This window comes from Scomber scombrus, chromosome 9, assembly GCF_963691925.1.
Source record: "Scomber scombrus chromosome 9, fScoSco1.1, whole genome shotgun sequence".
NCBI lineage: Eukaryota > Metazoa > Chordata > Actinopteri > Scombriformes > Scombridae > Scomber > Scomber scombrus.
Window position 1 is genome coordinate 320,344 of NC_084978.1, and position 18,174 is coordinate 338,517.

Genomic DNA, 18,174 nt, shown 5'->3' on the forward strand with positions numbered 1-18,174 from the left:
GACATTAGAATGATGTCATTGTTGATTGCCAGAAACATTATAAACCCAGCTGTAAGGGGGGGGGAGGGGGGGAGGGGGGGGGGGGGGTGATGACGGGTAACAGTCGGCTACAGAGGATTTCAGTACCAAACAACAACACTGTCTCTGTCTCAGAGGAGAGGAGCCGCTAACGTTAGCCGCTGCTCTCTGAGTCTGTTATAGATAAAATAAACGTATGAATAACTTCACACATTCTTTTTTTGTGGACTCAGCATCAAATTTCTGCTTTTAATCCATTTAGAGAGAATATATTAGAGGATTATGGCAAAAATGTCTAAGTGGTGTAACCATAAAAACTTTGTACCAAATAATTCAACTTGCTTAAAAACAGTAAATTGTCAATAAAACACCATATCAACTAGTTTGGCATGATCTTACATTATAACTTTATATTAAATAAAGCTAATGGAATACAATTGTTCTAAATATTACATTTACTCTGGGTTACCATGGAGACCAGGAAACATTTACATGTTTTAACCAGGTGGGGAGTTCCGGTCCTCTGAAATGATGCCAACCAGGAAGTAACTTAAAACTGCATTCTATCAAAAGGCCACCAGGGGGCGACCGTTTTGGTGTCAAAAGGACTTCCGTCTCTATACAAGTCAATGGAGAATTCACCAACTTCTCACTTGATTTCTAACCTCAGTAAACGTTTTCAAAATGTGTTTATGGTCTCAATCGCTAGTTTAAAGCCTTCTTCAATGCAGTATGATGTTCATTTGGGACATTTTGGCCTCCCTGATTTTATATGTGACGATAAAGCAGGGTATGCATTAGGGCGTGGCTACGTGGTGATTGACAGGTTGATTGGTTCACAGGTTCAGGAGGGCGCCTCATGCTCCTCCTGATGCCCATATAAGTAGAATCCATGTTTTAATTTTTCCCAGCATGCACCTGAAATGTTCAAGATGGCGCTGCTCAGATCCGATACTATTGGCCTCCGAGCAGCAGTCCACAAACCAATGGGTGACATCACAGATGTTACGTCCATTTTATATACAGTCTATGATTGAGACCAGAGAGCAGATCCGTTTAAACACAACTTTATTTAATCATGTACAAAGTCTCTTCATCATCATCATCATCATCATCATCATCATCATCAGATATCATTTTAGTCTCTCAGGAGAATTTAATAGTTGATAATGAAAAGATAAAAAACCCCACATGAGCCTCGTCCTCCTGCTGACTTCTGATCAGTTTAACCTGACGATCAATCGATCAGCAGATTGATCCTCAGACACCAAAATGTGAGACAACACGTCCAGAAACTAAAACAACTGCTGATCACTGTCCACCAATCAGAGCTGAAGGAAATTAAAGTTTCTGTACAGCAATAAAAAAAAAACACACAGACTCACGTTGACTTTGGTTTCTCTACAAAAGAAAAGAAAAAAAAGAATATTGCACAAAAAGAAACAAGCTTCTGATTTTACAGCACTGATGTTTAACTGATGTTTAACTGATGTTTAACTGATGTTTAACGCCTCACTAAGCACAATGAAACTAATCAATGTTTACAAATGAAGAAAATAACCGTCCAGAGCTTTGATCCTGATTACAGCGCAGAGAAGAGTAGTTAATGTGTTAGCAGACACACACACACACACACACACACACACACACACACACACACACACACACACACACACACACACACACACACACCGAAGTTTAACCGTGGATCCAGAGAGGAAAACGAGGATCATGAATGATTGTCGAAGGCACTGACGAGATAAAAAATGGAAAATTAATCATAGAAAATCATATTTGGAGACATTTTAGTATTTTACAGTCGAATGCTTGTTTTCTTTTATACAGATGCAGTTAAACAGGAAGTGATGTCACAGGCGCCGGTCAGAAATCATCCATGTGATTGGACGACGACAGGAAGGACAGAAGGGGCAGCAGGGGCCAGTAGGGGGCAGCACCGGACAGTAGGTGACAGCAGGGGGCAGTAAGGGGCAGTAGGTGACAGTAGGGGCAGTAGGTGACAGTAGGGGACAGTAGGTGACAGTAGGGGCCAGTAGGTGACAGTAAGGTGCAGTAGGTGACAGTAAGGGGCAGTAGGTGACAGTAGGTGACAGTAGGAGGCAGTAGGTGACAGCAGGGGCCAGTAGGTGACAGTAGGGGGCAGTAGGTGACAGCAGGGGCCAGTAAGGTGACAGTAGGGGCAGTAGGGGCAGTAGGGGCCAGTAGGTGACAGTAGGGGGCAGTAGGTGACAGCAGGGGCCAGTAAGGTGACAGTAGGTGACAGTAGGGGCAGTAGGGGCAGTAGGGGGCAGTAGGTGACAGTAGGGGCAGTAGGTGACAGTAGGGGGCAGTAGGTGACAGCAGGGGCCAGTAAGGTGACAGTAGGGGGCAGTAGGTGACAGCAGGGGCCAGTAGGTGACAGTAGGGGGCAGTAGGTGACAGCAGGGGCAGTAGGGGGCAGTAGATGACAGTAGGGGCAGTAGGTGACAGTAGGGGCAGTAGGGGGCAGTAGGGGCAGTAGGTGACAGTAAGGTGCAGTGGCGCACCACAGACAGTAAAGTGATGTCTGAATGAAGCTTCAACAGAAAACTCAACATTTGAACATTAAATATTCAGATAAACGACGGCGCCTCCTGCTGGCAGACGACTTTTAAAGGTTCCATGTGTTGTATGTAACCGTGTTTCAGGACATAAACTCGCTCTGGTTTCTGACGGCCCGAATATAAAGTTTCTGCTTCGAGTCCTCGCAGGCCGAGTCGCCATGGAAACGGGACTTCAGTTCTGCCCCTTGGCGGCGTCCATGTAGTAGACGTTGACCAGGTGGCGGTTCAGGTGGCGCCGGTACTCGGCCTCCAGAGGGAACGTGCGGTCGCAGAAGATGCACATGTGGCTCTTGAGCTCGGTCGGCGTCGGGATTTCGTCCGTGGGCGTTTCGGGGTCGTTCGCCATCTTCCCCGAACCGGCGCCTCCGTTACCGTTCAGGCCGGAGTCGTCGCTGCCCTCGGAGGCGCTGTCGCTGATGTCACTTCCTCCCTCGTGGCTGCTGTGGATGCCCTCGTCGTCCTCGGGGTCGGCGGGTTTGCTGCGCTGGCCCGGCAGCACCAGAGACGGCGGCGATGTGGGTTTGGCGAAGGTTGGAGCAGGGCGGTCCTCGGCAGCGGGAGGCGTCACGTCCATCTTCTCTGAGGGTCTGTCAGGAGTCTGCAGCACTGACGGAGGCGTTTCCTCCTGGGGGGGGTCGGCCGGCGGCTGGAGCAGCTGAGCGGCTGGCGGACTGCTCGTCTTGTCTTTAGCGGTCTGCTGGAGTGCGGTGGCTTTCTGGTTGGAGGGCCTGGTCTTCTTCTGCTTCGATGGAGTCCCGGTGGACTTGAGTTGTGTTGGAGTGGCATCGAGTGACTTGTTCGTGTCCTCTGAAGCCGGTTTTGATGGCGGCTTTTCGGCAGCTGAGGCTTTCATCCGCCTGGTCTTTGCGGGCGTCTCAGACGAGGACTTCTTGGAAAGGTCTAAAGCCTCCACCGCTTTCCTCTTCGCTGCCTTTTCTTTGACAGCCTTTTCCTTTTTCTCAGCGCCTCCTGGTTTCTGCACAGCTGCTTCGGCACATTCAGCACTTTTCTCGGACTTCTTTGATCCAGACTTCCTCAGCTTGTTGAGGCTTTTGTTCTCCTTTCCGCTGCTCTCGGTCTTCAGCTGTTCTTTCTCTTTCTCCTCAGGCTTCTTCTCTTCCTCTTTCTCTACTTTCTGTCTCACTGCTCTTTCCTCCACGGCTCTCTGTGGGTCAGACGTCTCCTTCTGGTCTTTTTCAGGTTCGGGTACTTCTGCCTGGTCTTGGACAGCAGTTTTCTCTGCCGGCAGCTTCTTGACTCGTCTCTTGGTTTTGTTGTCAGCGTTGACAGCAGCTGGAGTCTCTGTCTGAGTTCCTGAGCTCTCGGCAGGACTCTCGCTGATCTTCTCCATCTTCTTCTGCCTCGTTGAGACCTTTTTCTCCGGCTCCACCTTGTCCTTCGTCTTTGGTGGTTTGTCTTTCTCAGAGGCGACGTTGGCTTTCTTCTGGACCTTGTCGGGTGTTTCGCTCTGCGCCGGTTGGGCAACGCTGGGCTTGCTGCTCTTCTTGATTGACAGATTGATGGGACTCGATTGTTTTTCGATGGGATCGAGCTCCTCGTCTTCGTCCACGTCGATGTCCTCCTCCACACTAGATGAATTCTCAAACTTGTTGGCTTTGGAGCCGTCGTCGGTGCCGGGTTTCTTGATGCGCAGTTTGACCTTAGAGACGTCCACGGGAGCCTTGCAGCCGGAGTGTCGGGACTTGATGTGGTACTGCAGGTTGCATTTCTTGGAGGCGGCGTACTTGCAGAGCGGGCAGAGGAACTGGCGAGGGTTCAGGTGCAACTCCACGTGCTTCTTGAAGTTGCTGCGGTCTGCGGTCTTGTAGTCGCAGTACGGGCAGGCCAGAGGTTTGGGGCCGTTGTGCACCTGTCGGGCGTGGCGGGTCACTTCGTGCTGATTGGCTGCCAAGTAGTTACAGCTCTCACACTTGAAAGGCCGCTCACCTGCACACAGGAAGGGTTAGAGTTAGGATGCTGCAGAGGAGGCGTGGCAGCGTACAGGAGGGTTCATGCAGCAGCAGGTTCAGCAGCTGTTTAACTAGAGCTGCAACAACCAGCTGATCAATTAATAGATCAACAGAAAAATAACTGCCAACTATTAAAATCATTAAATAATAATTTCAGTCCTTTTTTAAATTATAACAAACATTTTCATTATTTACAGATTAAATGTTTGATCCAGAAAACAATCAGCAGAATAATGTTAAATTAAAATAACTGTTAGCAGCGTTTTAAAGTTTTTCATTTAATTTTACATAAAACCACCAAGAGCTGCAACAATTAATTATTCAATTAGTTGCCAACTATTAAATTAATGGGAAAAAAGTCTAAATTCCCTGATTGCAGCTTCTTAAATGTGAACTTTTCCTGCTTTCGTTAGTTCTTTATGACAGTAAACTGAATGTCATCTCATTTTCTGACATTTCATCATCCTCACATATTCAAAAACATTCAGTTTACTGTCATAAAGAACTAAAGAAGAGTCAAAATATAAAACTGCATTTCATCCATGGTGACTCTGCTGCTTTTAATTAATATTAATTACATTTATTTATATTAACTGAAAATGAAGTTTATTGTTAAACAGAAACACATCAGAGACAACTGACTGAATGTTCTCCTGAACTTTACATGCAGAATCAGAACAAACAAACACCTGAACCATGATGTCATGCAGGTAGATTCAGAGTCCACACAGAGCAGATCAGTGTGAGGTGTAACCTACAGGCTGATCTGTGTCTGTGTGCACAGACAGGTACACAGGTACACACACAGGAAGTCACAGCACAGAGTTCTGCATTAAATCACTTTACCAGGTTAATCCCACACGGCTGCTTCAGTGAGAGCACAAACACAGACATGGTGAAACATCAACATAAAGAGCATCATCATACTGTTACTACTACTGTACATTACTGCTGGTTACTGTTACTGCTGGTTACCGTTACTGCTGGTTACTGTTACTACTGGTTACCGTTACTGCTGGTTACTGTTACTGCTGGTTACTGTTACTACTACTGTACATTACTGCTGGTTACTGTTACTGCTGGTTACTGTTACTGCTGGTTACTGTTACTGCTGGTTACTGTTACCAGTATAACCACTACTACTGCTGGGAATACTACAACTCACAGATTAACACAAGAGCATCATCATCATCTGCTGCTGGTTTCTATTACTACTGCTACAACTACTACTGAGTATCAAGTCCAGAATCCAGACAAGCTAGAGGCTCTAGATCTGACTCTAGATCTGACTCTAGATCCGACTCTGGATCTGACTCTAGACCTGACTCTAGACCTGACTCTAGACCTGACTCTAGATCCGACTCTGGATCCGACTCTAGATCCGACTCTGGATCCGACTCTAGATCCGACTCCGGATCTGACTCTGGATCTGACTCTAGATCCGACTCTAGATCTGACTCTGACACACTGGTCCTTTAAACGTGCCATCTTGTGATTTCACTTAATGAAATCCTCGCTGGTATTAAATCTGAAGTTTAGTTATAAGTTTGTGGTTTCGATCGATAACTCGACACAAACATGCTTTGGTTTAATGTTCCCTGTTTGATTTAGTTGAGTCTGAAGTTGGAGACTCATGGCTGGAGTCTAGAGTTCACAGCTGGTGATGTACTGAGGAAGGATCACAGCCTGTCTCACTGATCTCTGCACTGTTCCTGCTGCTCTGTCCTTTATCTCGCGCTGTGTGTAAAGACAGATGTTGGAGAGTGAACGACTGACCGGAGTGAGTCCTCATGTGTCTGGTCAGGTGGGTCTTCTGTGAACTGGAGTAGTCACAGTATGGACACTGGAAAGGACGCACACCTGCACAACACACACAAACAACACATTAGAATTTGTTCTTTTTCTGCATGAATATGTCCTGAAACCAGATAAACAGACATCAGTTAACAAATAAGACAAAGAACGATTGTCCATATCTGTGTGTAGCAGCAGTGTGTGAACCTCTCGGATTATCGTGTCATTTGAGAGGGAAATCAGAGTCGGGTCTTTCAATGGCAGAACAATCAGCTGAGAGTCTGAGAGGTTCTGTCTTATTGAAACAAGTGAAATCTGAGTCTGAGCTTCACAACAGAGCTTTGTGGAAGAGTCATGGCTCCAACAAAGAAGGTTGTGAAGACATCCAACACCGGTGGTACCTTCCCCAGGAGAGGTGGTACCCTCCCCAGGAGAGGTGGTACCCTCCCCAGGAGAGGTGGTACCCTCCCCAGGAGAGGTGGTACCTTCCCCAGGAGAGGTGGTACCTTCCCCAGGAGAGGTGATACCCTCCCCAGGAGAGGTGGTACCCTCCCCAGCAGAGGTGGTACATTCCCCAGGAGAGGTGGCACCCTCCCCAGGAGAGGTGGTACATTCCCCGGGAGAGGTGGCACCCTCCCCAGGATAGGTGGTACATTCCCCGGGAGAGGTGGTACCTTCCCCGGGAGAGGTGGTACCCTCCCCGGGAGAGGTGGTACCCTCCCCAGGAGAGGTGGTACATTCCCCGGGAGAGGTGGTACCTTCCCCGGGAGAGGTGGTACATTCCCCAGGAGAGGTGGTACCCTCCCCAGGAGAGGTGGTACATTCCCCAGGAGAGGTGGTACCTTCCCCAGGAGAGGTGGTACCCTCCCCAGGAGAGGTGGTACATTCCCCAGGAGAGGTGGTACCCTCCCCGGGAGAGGTGGTACCCTCCCCGGGAGAGGTGGTACCTTCCCCAGGAGAGGTGGTACCCTCCCCAGGAGAGGTGCTACCCTCCCCAGGAGAGGTGGTACCTTCCCCAGAGGAGGTGGTACCCTCCCCAGAGGAGGTGGTACCCTCCCCAGGAGAGGTGGTACCCTCCCCGGGAGAGGTGGTACCTTCACCGGGAGAGGTGGTACCTTCACCGGGAGAGGTGGTACCTTCCCCAGGAGAGGTGATACCCTCCCCAGGAGAGGTGGTACCTTCCCCAGGAGAGGTGGTACCCTCCCCAGGAGAGGTGGTACCTTCCCCCGGAGAGGTGGTACCCTCCCCAGGAGAGGTGGTACCTTCCCCAGGAGAGGTGATACCCTCCCCAGGAGAGGTGGTACCTTCCCCGGGAGAGGTGGTACCTTCCCCAGGAGAGGTGATACCCTCCCCAGGAGAGGTGGTACCTTCCCCAGGAGAGGTGGTACCTTCCCCGGGAGAGGTGGTACCCTCCCCGGGAGAGGTGGTACCCTCCCCGGAAGAGGTGGTACCTTCCCCGGAAGAGGTGATACCCCAGTGTGTGTGTGTGTGTGTGTGTGTGTGTGTGTGTGTGTGTCCTACCTGTGTGTGTGCGGATGTGCTGGATGTAGTTGCTCTTGCGGTCAGAGAAGTAGGAGCACTGGCTGCAGGTGTGCAGTTTGCTGGGGAAATGGTTCCTCAGGTGTTTCCTCCAGTGATACTGACTGACGGTGGTGTACGGGCACAGAGTACACTTAAACACCCTGAGAGACAGACAGGCAGACAGACAGGTTTAACACACTTAAACACCCTGAGAGACAGACAGGCAGACAGACAGGTTTAACACACTTAAACACCCTGAGAGACAGACAGGCAGACAGACAGGTTTAACACACTTAAACACCCTGAGAGACAGACAGACAGACAGGTTTAACACACTTAAACACCCTGAGAGACAGACAGACAGACAGGTTTAACGCACTGATCAGGATGTGGAGCCGTACAGGTGTACAGGTGTGTGGTGTACAGGTGTACAGGTGTGTGGTGTACAGGTGTACAGGTGTGTGGTGTACAGGTGTACAGGTGTGTGGTGTACAGGTGTACAGGTGTGTGGTGTACAGGTGTACAGGTGTACAGGTGTGTGGTGTACAGGTGTACAGGTGTACAGGTGTACAGGTGTACAGGTGTACAGGTGTGTGGTGTACAGGTGTACAGGTGTGTGGTGTACAGGTGTACAGGTGTACAGGTGTGTGGTGTACAGGTGTACAGGTGTACAGGTGTGTGGTGTACAGGTGTGTGTGTGTTACCTGTGGTCCTCTCCCTCCTTGCTGTGGTGCTTCAGGTGAGCGATGTAATGGTCGTAGCGGTTGGTGTTGTATCCGCACCGCTCACACCGGATCAGCCCTTTGCTGTCTCCGCCTGCCTCCCCCCCGCTCTCCCCCTCCCCACCTGAAGCTGCCTGTGAGTCAGGTGACTCCGCCTCCTTGGTCTTGGCCTTGCTCCGCCCCTCCACGCGGTTGACCACCATCATCTTGCTAACGGCGTGCGTGCTCAGGTGATCCACAAACTCCTGCTCGTTCTGAGCCTGGAAGTGACAAGGTTTACAGTGGAACGGCTTCTTCTTCTTTGGCGCCTCCACGGTTACCGCTGCGATGCCGTCTTTACGTTTGGCGCTCGGCGGCGGCGGCGGCGCTTTGCTGCCGGCTGAGGTTCGAGTCTCAGGGTTACGCGACAGGTCTTCGGCTTTGTCCCCGTCGTCTTCCTCCTCATCTTCCTCCTCGTCGTTTCCTACGACCACGGCGACGATGCCCGGGCCCGGAGACTCGGGGTACTCGATGATGCAGACCTCTCTGTGGTTCTGGTTGTCGTAGCTGTACCTGCACACAGGTGAGCCATCGTTAGGCTCAGAGGGTGAATAAAACAAACGCTCCCACTGTGGACGACTGGTTTAATGTTCAATATCCATCAAACCAGTTCCTAAAACACTTCATTAATATTTCATTAACTCATATTTACTTCACTTATGTGTCTTATACGTGAAAATAAGAAGAAACTACAGATTGATATATGCAGCATCTTCTCTTCTACATTTTAACTTTTAATGAACAGTTTTACTTGCTGTATTAATGTTGGATTAAACTGTTTCCGCTCTGAGAGCTCAGCTGTGATTAAACTACTTCCTGACCTGATGATGCTCTCATCTTCGCTGTCTGAGTAGCTGCATCCAACAGTCTTCAGCTCCATCATCTCCTTCTCGTCGGTCGCTCCACCATCGCCCCCCCCGCCGCCGCCTCCCTCTGCCGCCGCTACGTTAGCCAGCATCACCAGCTGAGGAGCGGGCAGCGTGTTTCTGGGGAAGTCGCTCTGAGCGTCCTCCATCAGGGAAACTCCCCCAGGAAACATCTCCACAGGAAACACCGTCTGAGCCGCCATGTTCAGCACGAGAAGCTGCAGACGGACGACAGACGTTATTATGTCTCTGTGGTTTTAGTTTCATCAGTGTTCACAGAAACATCTTTCAGGTTCCAGACACAACAACGTGTTCTTGTTAGTTTGAGCTCAAAGTAAAATAAAACATGGTAAAGTTTCAGTTTCATAAAAGCACCAACCGTCCGCCGGCCTGCAGGAGCCTGAAGGCTGAACCTCATTATCTGAGCTTTACATTAAGAGGTTGGATCATAATGGTCCATATGAACAGTAAACAGGTTTTCCTCCCGTTCATACTGAATATTCATAGATCACATACTGCATCAGGAAGGAAAAGATTACAGCACTTAATAAACTTGTGATGTGCTTCCAGTGTTCAGTGATGGAGGAAGATGATCAGCTTCTATTGATCATCAGTGTGAGTTATGGAGCTTTTCCACCAAACAGTTCCAGCTCGGCTCGCCTCGACTCGGCATGGTTCCTTTTCCATTACATAAAAGTACCTACTCAACGTGGGCGGGGTCGTCATAGCAACGGCTCCGCGAAACTGCCGTGACTTCGTTTTATACGCGACACAAACACATAAACATGGAGGACATGGAGGCGATGGTGTACTTGCTGCTGTATGAGGCTTTCTGTCTCACACAAAGCAAGAACATTGAGCCGTATAGCTGTAACTATGGTAACGCTGTAACTATGGTAACGCTGTAACTATGGTAACGCCGTATAGCTGTAACTATGGTAACGCCGTATAGCTGTAACTATGGTAACGCCGTATAGCCCGGCATTTAAAAATGCCGGGTTTGATTCTTGTGGGACGGCTCATGACTCTTCCAGCGACAACTACCAATCAGTGGCCGGCAGTCTGATGACGTCACATTTTAGTACCGGCTCGGCTCGCTTGGAACCAGAGCAGGTACTAAAAAAGGACCAGGTACCAGGTACTATCCCTGGTGGAAACGCAAAAAGAACCAAGGCGAGTCGAGGCGAGTCGTGCTGGAACGGTGTAGTGGAAAAGCTCCATTAGTATCTGATCAGCTTCTATTGATCATCATCAGTTTGAGTTAGTATCTGATTCTGAAGCTTCATATTAGCTTCAGATCAACTTTTAAATCCATGTTTCCACAGAAGGAGGACTGTAGGTTTAGTCCTCCATCACTTCCATTGTAAACATGATGAAGGGATCTTCTAATGGTCAGTATGAACAGGAGGAATCATTACAGTAAACATGATGAAGGGATCTTCTAATGGTCAGTATGAACAGGAGGAATCATTACAGTAAACATGATGAAGGGATCTTCTAATGGTCAGTATGAACAGGAGGAATCATTACAGTAAACATGATGAAGGGATCTTCTAATGGTCAGTATGAACAGGAGGAATCATTACATTAAACATGATGAAGGGATCTTCTAATGGTCAGTATGAACAGGAGGAATCATTACAGTAAACATGATGAAGGGATCTTCTAATGGTCAGTATGAACAGGAGGAATCATTACAGTAAACATGATGAAGGGATCTTCTAATGGTCAGTATGAACAGGAGGAATCATTACAGTAAACATGATGAAGGGATCTTCTAATGGTCAGTATGAACAGGAGGAATCATTACAGTAAACATGATGAAGGGATCTTCTAATGGTCAGTATGAACAGGAGGAATCATTACAGTAAACACACTGACTGCTGGTTTGTGCTTCTGCTGAACTGGAATAAAACAGAACCTGTTGATCAGCTGTTTGGTTTGTAAACTTTTGATCTCAGAAAGTTTTAGATGCATTTCTGCAGAATCTAAACTGGGTCTGAGCAGGTTTGCAGGCTGTTTGCAGGCTGTTTGAAGGCTGTTTGCAGACTGTTTGCAGGCTGTTTGCAGGCTGTTTGCAGAGTGTTTGCAGGCTGTTTGAAGGCTGTTTGAAGGCTGTTTGCAGGCTGTTTGCAGGCTGTTTGCAGGCTGTTTGAAGGCTGTTTGCAGACTGTTTGCAGAGTGTTTGCAGGCTGTTTGCAGACTGTTTGCAGAGTGTTTGCAGGCTGTTTGCAGGCTGTTTGCAGGCTGTTTGCAGGCTACTTTCAGGCTGTTTGCTGACTGTTTGAAGGCTGTTTGCAGACTGTTTGCAGGCTGATTGCAGACTGTTTGCAGGCTGTTTGCAGAGTGTTTGCAGGCTGTTTGCAGGCTGTTTGCAGGCTGTTTGCAGGCTACTTTCAGACTGTTTGAAGGCTGTTTGCAGGCTGTTTGCAGACTGTTTGAAGGCTGTTTGCAGGCTGTTTGCAGGCTGTTTGCAGGCTACTTTCAGGCTGTTTGCAGGCTGTTTGCAGACTGTTTGCAGGCTGTTTGCAGGCTCTGACACTTTGCTGCGGAAGCTGGGACCAGGCTGTAAATGTGTGTCAGCCATTTTGAAACAGCACCACAGCTCAGAGACAGCGACACACTAACATTAAACTTTAACCTTTAACTGAGAAGCTCTAATAAAACATCCCGTTAAATACACAGAACAGCTGATCCACGCTCACTAACCTGTTACCATGGTGATACGAGAGAAGGACGTAAAGCATAAAGTTATTTTACTCTTCAAACATCAAACATCGTGTTAAAGTTTAAAGTTTCTGCTCAGAAGTTTAAACTCTTTTAAACTCATTTAAACTATTTTATCCGGTTAAATCGCGTTAAAAAGCTTTTTAATCGACTTTAAATTAAACTTTATTGAACATTTAAAGGAAGTTGTGTTTTTTTTTTCTTTGCAGCCATTTCAGAGAAAGTTTGCGGAAGTCAGATAAATGTAATAAAAAGTGATTTAAAGTGTTTTAACGGAGCTGTTCCGGTGTTTTAACCGGGAGAACGGCCCGGTCCCGTGTGAGTGTGTGTGTGTGTGTGTGTGTGTGTGTGTGTGTGTGGTGCTGATCAGCCCCGGACAGCGCCTTTCTTCTCCGACCTGCTGCTGACTCCATTTTAATAAAAACTACCAACAACTTTCCTCTCAGCGGCCTTTCTCTCCCTCTCTTCCCCGCCCAGCGGCACCGAGAGGCGGACACACTCACCGCCTGCTGCCGGTCCTCTCTCTGGATCTCTGAGGAAGCTTCTCTGACTCCAGTTCACGTTTTTTCTTCTTTTTCTTCGATGAAAATCAGAAAGAAGAAAAGTTTCTGCACATTCCTCCACAGCGACGCACGGCCGTGACGTCAGCACGCACTCCAAACAGCCAGCGGCGTCCGACCGCTGTGACGTCAGCACGCCGTCAAGTTTCAATAATAATAATAAAACATTTGGTAACTTCTTAATGGTTCAATAGTAAGTACTAGTACTTTACTGTAGTACAGTTAGAGGTACTAGTACTTTACTGTAGTACAGTTAGAGGTACTAGTACTTTACTGTAGTACAGTTTGAGGTACTAGTACTTTACTGTAGTACAGTTAGAGGTACTTGTACTTTACTGTAGTACAGTTAGAGGTACTTGTACTTTACTGTAGTACAGTTAGAGGTACTTGTACTTTACTGTAGTACAGTTAGAGGTACTAGTACTTTACTGTAGTACAGTTAGAGGTACTTGTACTTTACTGTAGTACAGTTAGAGGTACTAGTACTTTACTGTAGTACAGTTAGAGGTACTAGTACTTTTTACTGTAGTACAGTTAGAGGTACTTGTACTTTACTGTAGTACAGTTAGAGGTACTTGTACTTGACTGTAGTACAGTTAGAGGTACTAGTACTTTACTGTAGTACAGTTAGAGGTACTTGTACTTTACTGTAGTACAGTTAGAGGTACTAGTACTTTACTGTAGTACAGTTTGAGGTACTAGTACTTTACTGTAGTACAGTTAGAGGTACTTGTACTTTACTGTAGTACAGTTTGAGGTACTTGTACTTTACCGTAGTACAGTTAGAGGTACTAGTACTTTACTGTAGTACAGTTAGAGGTACTAGTACTTTACCGTAGTACAGTTAGAGGTACTAGTACTTTACCGTAGTACAGTTTGAGGTACTAGTACTTTACCGTAGTACAGTTTGAGGTACTTGTACTTTACCGTAGTACAGTTAGAGGTACTTATACTTTACCGTAGTACAGTTAGAGGTACTTGTACTTTACTGTAGTACAGTTAGAGGTACTTGTACTTTACTGTAGTACAGTTAGAGGTACTTATACTTTACCGTAGTACAGTTAGAGGTACTTATACTTTACCGTAGTACAGTTTGAGGTACTTGTACTTTACTGTAGTACAGTTTGAGGTACTTGTACTTTACTGTAGTACAGTTAGAGGTACTAGTACTTTACTGTAGTACAGTTAGAGGTACTTGTACTTTACCGTAGTACAGTTAGAGGTACTATTACTTTACTGTAGTACAGTTAGAGGTACTTGTACTTTACCGCAGTACAGTTAGAGGTACTAGTACTTTACTGTAGTACAGTTAGAGGTACTTGTACTTTACCGCAGTACAGTTAGAGGTACTAGTACTTTACTGTAGTACAGTTAGAGGTACTTGTACTTTACCGCAGTACAGTTAGAGGTACTTGTACTTTACTGTAGTACAGTTAGAGGTACTTGTACTTTACTGTAGTACAGTTAGAGGTACTAGTACTTTACTGTAGTACAGTTAGAGGTACTTGTACTTTACTGTAGTACAGTTAGAGGTACTTGTACTTTACTGTAGTACAGTTAGAGGTACTAGTACTTTACTGTAGTACAGTTAGAGGTACTTGTACTTTACTGTAGTACAGTTAGAGGTACTAGTACTTTACTGTAGTACAGTTTGAGGTATATATATAATATATATATATATATATATAATATATATATAATATAACAAGCTTTTAAATAAGGTGAAAGATAAATCCTGTGGCTTCGCTGGGACACATGATGTAACCCGGGTCATCGGGCGACCCAGCCGGGGTTGATCCTGGTTGCTTCCTCTTTGCCTCAGATGAAGCCCAGCAGGGTGAAGATCAGATCAGATTCTGAATCAGTCTGGTCTGAGCCGTGCTGTTTGCTGAGATATACTTCCATCTGCCAGTCGGTGGCAGTGACTTATGTCCCGGTAGTTGCTTCTCTCCGGCTTTGAGGAAGGTGATGGACTTTGGCCCTCGATGGTTGTTGATGGCAATGCTTTCAGTTGCTGCTCTAAGCGCCAGCGATAGCGCCAGTCACCGAGGGGGAAGCTGTTGTTCCAAGGTTCCCCTTCCTGGACAAAGGGGGCAGGAGGGTGTTTCGCAGCCCCAGACATGGAGGTTTGCTGGACTTGGTAGTACTACCACATACACAGCTTGGACTAAGAACCTGAGGTAGGAGTTTGCTCTCCAGATGTTGGCCCAGGTGATCCTGCTGGTTCGTTCCTCCTGGACAGGATGTTGCTCCTTGCCTTGAGCGTTGTTGACCCTGGTTGTTGGGAAGTAGCCAATGCCTGCTCGCCCTCCAGCACCTTCTGCCTCAGCCTGGACTCAGCCTTGACTCAGCCTTGACTCAGCCTGGACTCAGCCTGGACTCAGCCTTGACTCAGCCTTGACTCAGCCTTGACTCAGCCTTGACTCAGCCTGGACTCAGCCTGGACTCAGCCTGGACTCAGCCTGGACTCAGCCTGGACTCAGCCTGGACTCAGCCTTGACTCAGCCTTGACTCAGCCTTGACTCAGCCTTGACTCAGCCTGGACTCAGCCTTGACTCAGCCTTGACTCAGCCTGGACTCAGCCTTGACTCAGCCTGGACTCAGCCTTGACTCAGCCTTGACTCAGCCTTGACTCAGCCTGGACTCAGCCTGGACTCAGCCTGGACTCAGCCTGGACTCAGCCTGGACTCAGCCTGGACTCAGCCTTGACTCAGCCTTGACTCAGCCTTGACTCAGCCTGGACTCAGCCTGGACTCAGCCTTGACTCAGCCTTGACTCAGCCTTGACTCAGCCTTGACTCAGCCTTGACTCAGCCTTGACTCAGCCTGGACTCAGCCTGGACTCAGCCTGGACTCAGCCTGGACTCAGCCTTGACTCAGCCTTGACTCAGCCTTGACTCAGCCTTGACTCAGCCTTGACTCAGCCTTGACTCAACCTGGACTCAGCCTGGACTCAGCCTTGACTCAGCCTTGACTCAGCCTGGACTCAGCCTGGACTCAGCCTGGACTCAGCCTTGACTCAGCCTTGACTCAGCCTGGACTCAGCCTTGACTCAGCCTGGCCTCAGCCTTGCCTCAGCCTGGACTCAGCCTGGACTCAGCCTTGACTCAGCCTTGACTCAGCCTTGACTCAGCCTTGACTCAGCCTGGACTCAGCCTGGACTCAGCCTGGACTCAGCCTGGACTCAGCCTTGACTCAGCCTGGACTCAGCCTGGACTCAGCCTGGACTCAGCCTGGACTCAGCCTTGACTCAGCCTTGACTCAGCCTTGACTCAGCCTTGACTCAGCCTGGACTCAGCCTTGACTCAGCCTGGACTCAGCCTTGACTCAGCCTTGACTCAGCCTGGACTCAGCCTTGACTCAGCCTGGACTCAGCCTGGACTCAGCCTGGACTCAGCCTGGACTCAGCCTGGACTCAGCCTTGACTCAGCCTGGACTCAGCCTGGACTCAGCCTTGACTCAGCCTGGACTCAGCCTTGACTCAGCCTTGACTCAGCCTTGACTCAGCCTTGACTCAGCCTGGACTCAGCCTTGACTCAGCCTGGACTCAGCCTTGACTCAGCCTTGACTCAGCCTGGACTCAGCCTTGACTCAGCCTGGACTCAGCCTGGACTCAGCCTGGACTCAGCCTGGACTCAGCCTTGACTCAGCCTGGACTCAGCCTGGACTCAGCCTGGACTCAGCCTTGACTCAGCCTGGACTCAGCCTGGACTCAGCCTTGACTCAGCCTGGACTCAGCCTGGACTCAGCCTTGACTCAGCCTTGACTCAGCCTTGACTCAGCCTGGACTCAGCCTGGACTCAGCCTTGACTCAGCCTGGACTCAGCCTGGACTCAGCCTGGACTCAGCCTGGACTCAGCCTTGACTCAGCCTTGACTCAGCCTTGACTCAGCCTTGCCTCAGCCTTGACTCAGCCTTTGATTCAGCCACCTCGAGGGATTTGTCTGCGCTCCACTTCCTGCCTGTTCGCACCTGAATGCCAGCTGATGCCATCTTAGGATCACTTGATTCTCTGTATTGCAGCGCTTCCCGAGTCCTTGACACCATAAATCCTTCAGCGCGGCTGCTGATTGGGAGCTGCAGGATGTTGCTGGAGCCATACAGAGCAGCACTGCTCAGGCTGCGAGGTAACCCGAGACATCTACGTAAGAAGCTGCTGATTTTTCTCTCCAGGGCCTCGACTGTTGTCATGGGCGCCGCGTAAAACAGCCGGGGCCAGAGGGTCCGTGGCAAGATGGAGAGCTGGTAAATCCAGGCCTTAAATCTCCCTGATAGATCAGTTTAGTCCACCTTTGGTTTTCTTGTGTTAAAGATGAAACCAGACAGCAGTGTGTAGTCGGCTCACATCTCAGATGTCTATGAGTTGTTAACAGCTCCACCAAATACTGATTTTTCCCTCTAAATTTCTCACATGCTTTCATTTCAATAAATGTTCAAATGATCCAATATTTCAGCAAAAATCAAAGATTAGAGAAAAAGTCCAAAAGCTAAAACACATCTGTGTATCAGAACTTAGTTTGTTCTTCTTTCCCATTAATCATCTCACCACCCCTCACATTTATCTGCTGACCCTTTGGAGGGGCCCCACCCCTAGGTTGGGAACCACTGGACTAAACTAGCTAACTGTATATAAAGTAGTGTAAACTAGCTCCACCTCCAGCTGCTACAACAGTAACATGCTGCTCTAACACTGATGCTTCACTATTAATATGAGCAGCCTGTGTAATAAGTGAGAGCTTCAAACTGAATAAAGATCCCAGGAGATTTGTCCCACCGATCAGCTGTTTGAAACACTGAGCAAACATGTCTGTCAGGTCTGATGTTCGGTCACAAGATGGCAGCGTTGAAAAGGAAAAACACAACCAGAGAGGAAAGATAAACCAGAAGAAAGGTTAAATGTTGATTGATAGAGGTTTAATGATGCAGCTCAGACATCAGAGGAGAGCAGACAGGAGTCCAGGATGTCTTGTGTTGAAAAGGTTTATTTACTTGATGAAGTGAATGAATGATCAGTACTCGTTATGTTCTGATGCTCCTTCAGTTCTGTAGTTTCTGTCTCCAGGACATTAAACACACAGATAATAACACAGGATGAGCCCAAATATGGGCAGATCCATCACATCTACAATATACAGAATGTAGTCTCCTGGTCTACAGACTAAACATCGCTTAGACCTCACTCAGGACCTTTGTCCTCCATCCATCACAAACCTCTGACTCCAGTTACCTTTACCCCGTTCAGGGACAACAGTCAAACACATATCTGACCTCGGTTGCTATAGCAACACTATCAGAAAGCCTCCTGTTTGTCCCAAAAGGAGCAGACTCACTGCTCACCACTATCTCAAGAGGAGACAG

At 48.2% G+C, this 18,174-nt stretch overlaps 1 protein-coding gene and 1 long non-coding RNA gene across 2 annotated transcripts; one reads left to right on the forward strand and one right to left on the reverse strand.

Moving 5' to 3' along the window:
- Window positions 1-1,075: 1,075 nt before the first annotated feature.
- On the forward strand, window positions 1,076-2,653 carry LOC133986080 (uncharacterized). The gene is made up of 3 exons (XR_009925490.1): window positions 1,076-2,349; window positions 2,421-2,450; window positions 2,528-2,653. It is a non-coding gene; the product is annotated as an uncharacterized LOC133986080 (long non-coding RNA).
- On the reverse strand, window positions 2,465-12,888 carry rest (RE1-silencing transcription factor). Its single transcript, XM_062425852.1, has 6 exons — window positions 12,761-12,888; window positions 9,486-9,748; window positions 8,608-9,177; window positions 7,904-8,064; window positions 6,365-6,448; window positions 2,465-4,565 (listed from the first exon to the last, which is right to left on the reverse strand). The coding sequence occupies exons 2-6, from the start codon at window positions 9,731-9,733 to the stop codon at window positions 2,791-2,793; spliced, it is 2,838 nt and encodes a 945-aa protein (XP_062281836.1). The 5' UTR covers window positions 9,734-9,748; window positions 12,761-12,888; the 3' UTR covers window positions 2,465-2,790.
- Window positions 12,889-18,174: the final 5,286 nt, after the last annotated feature.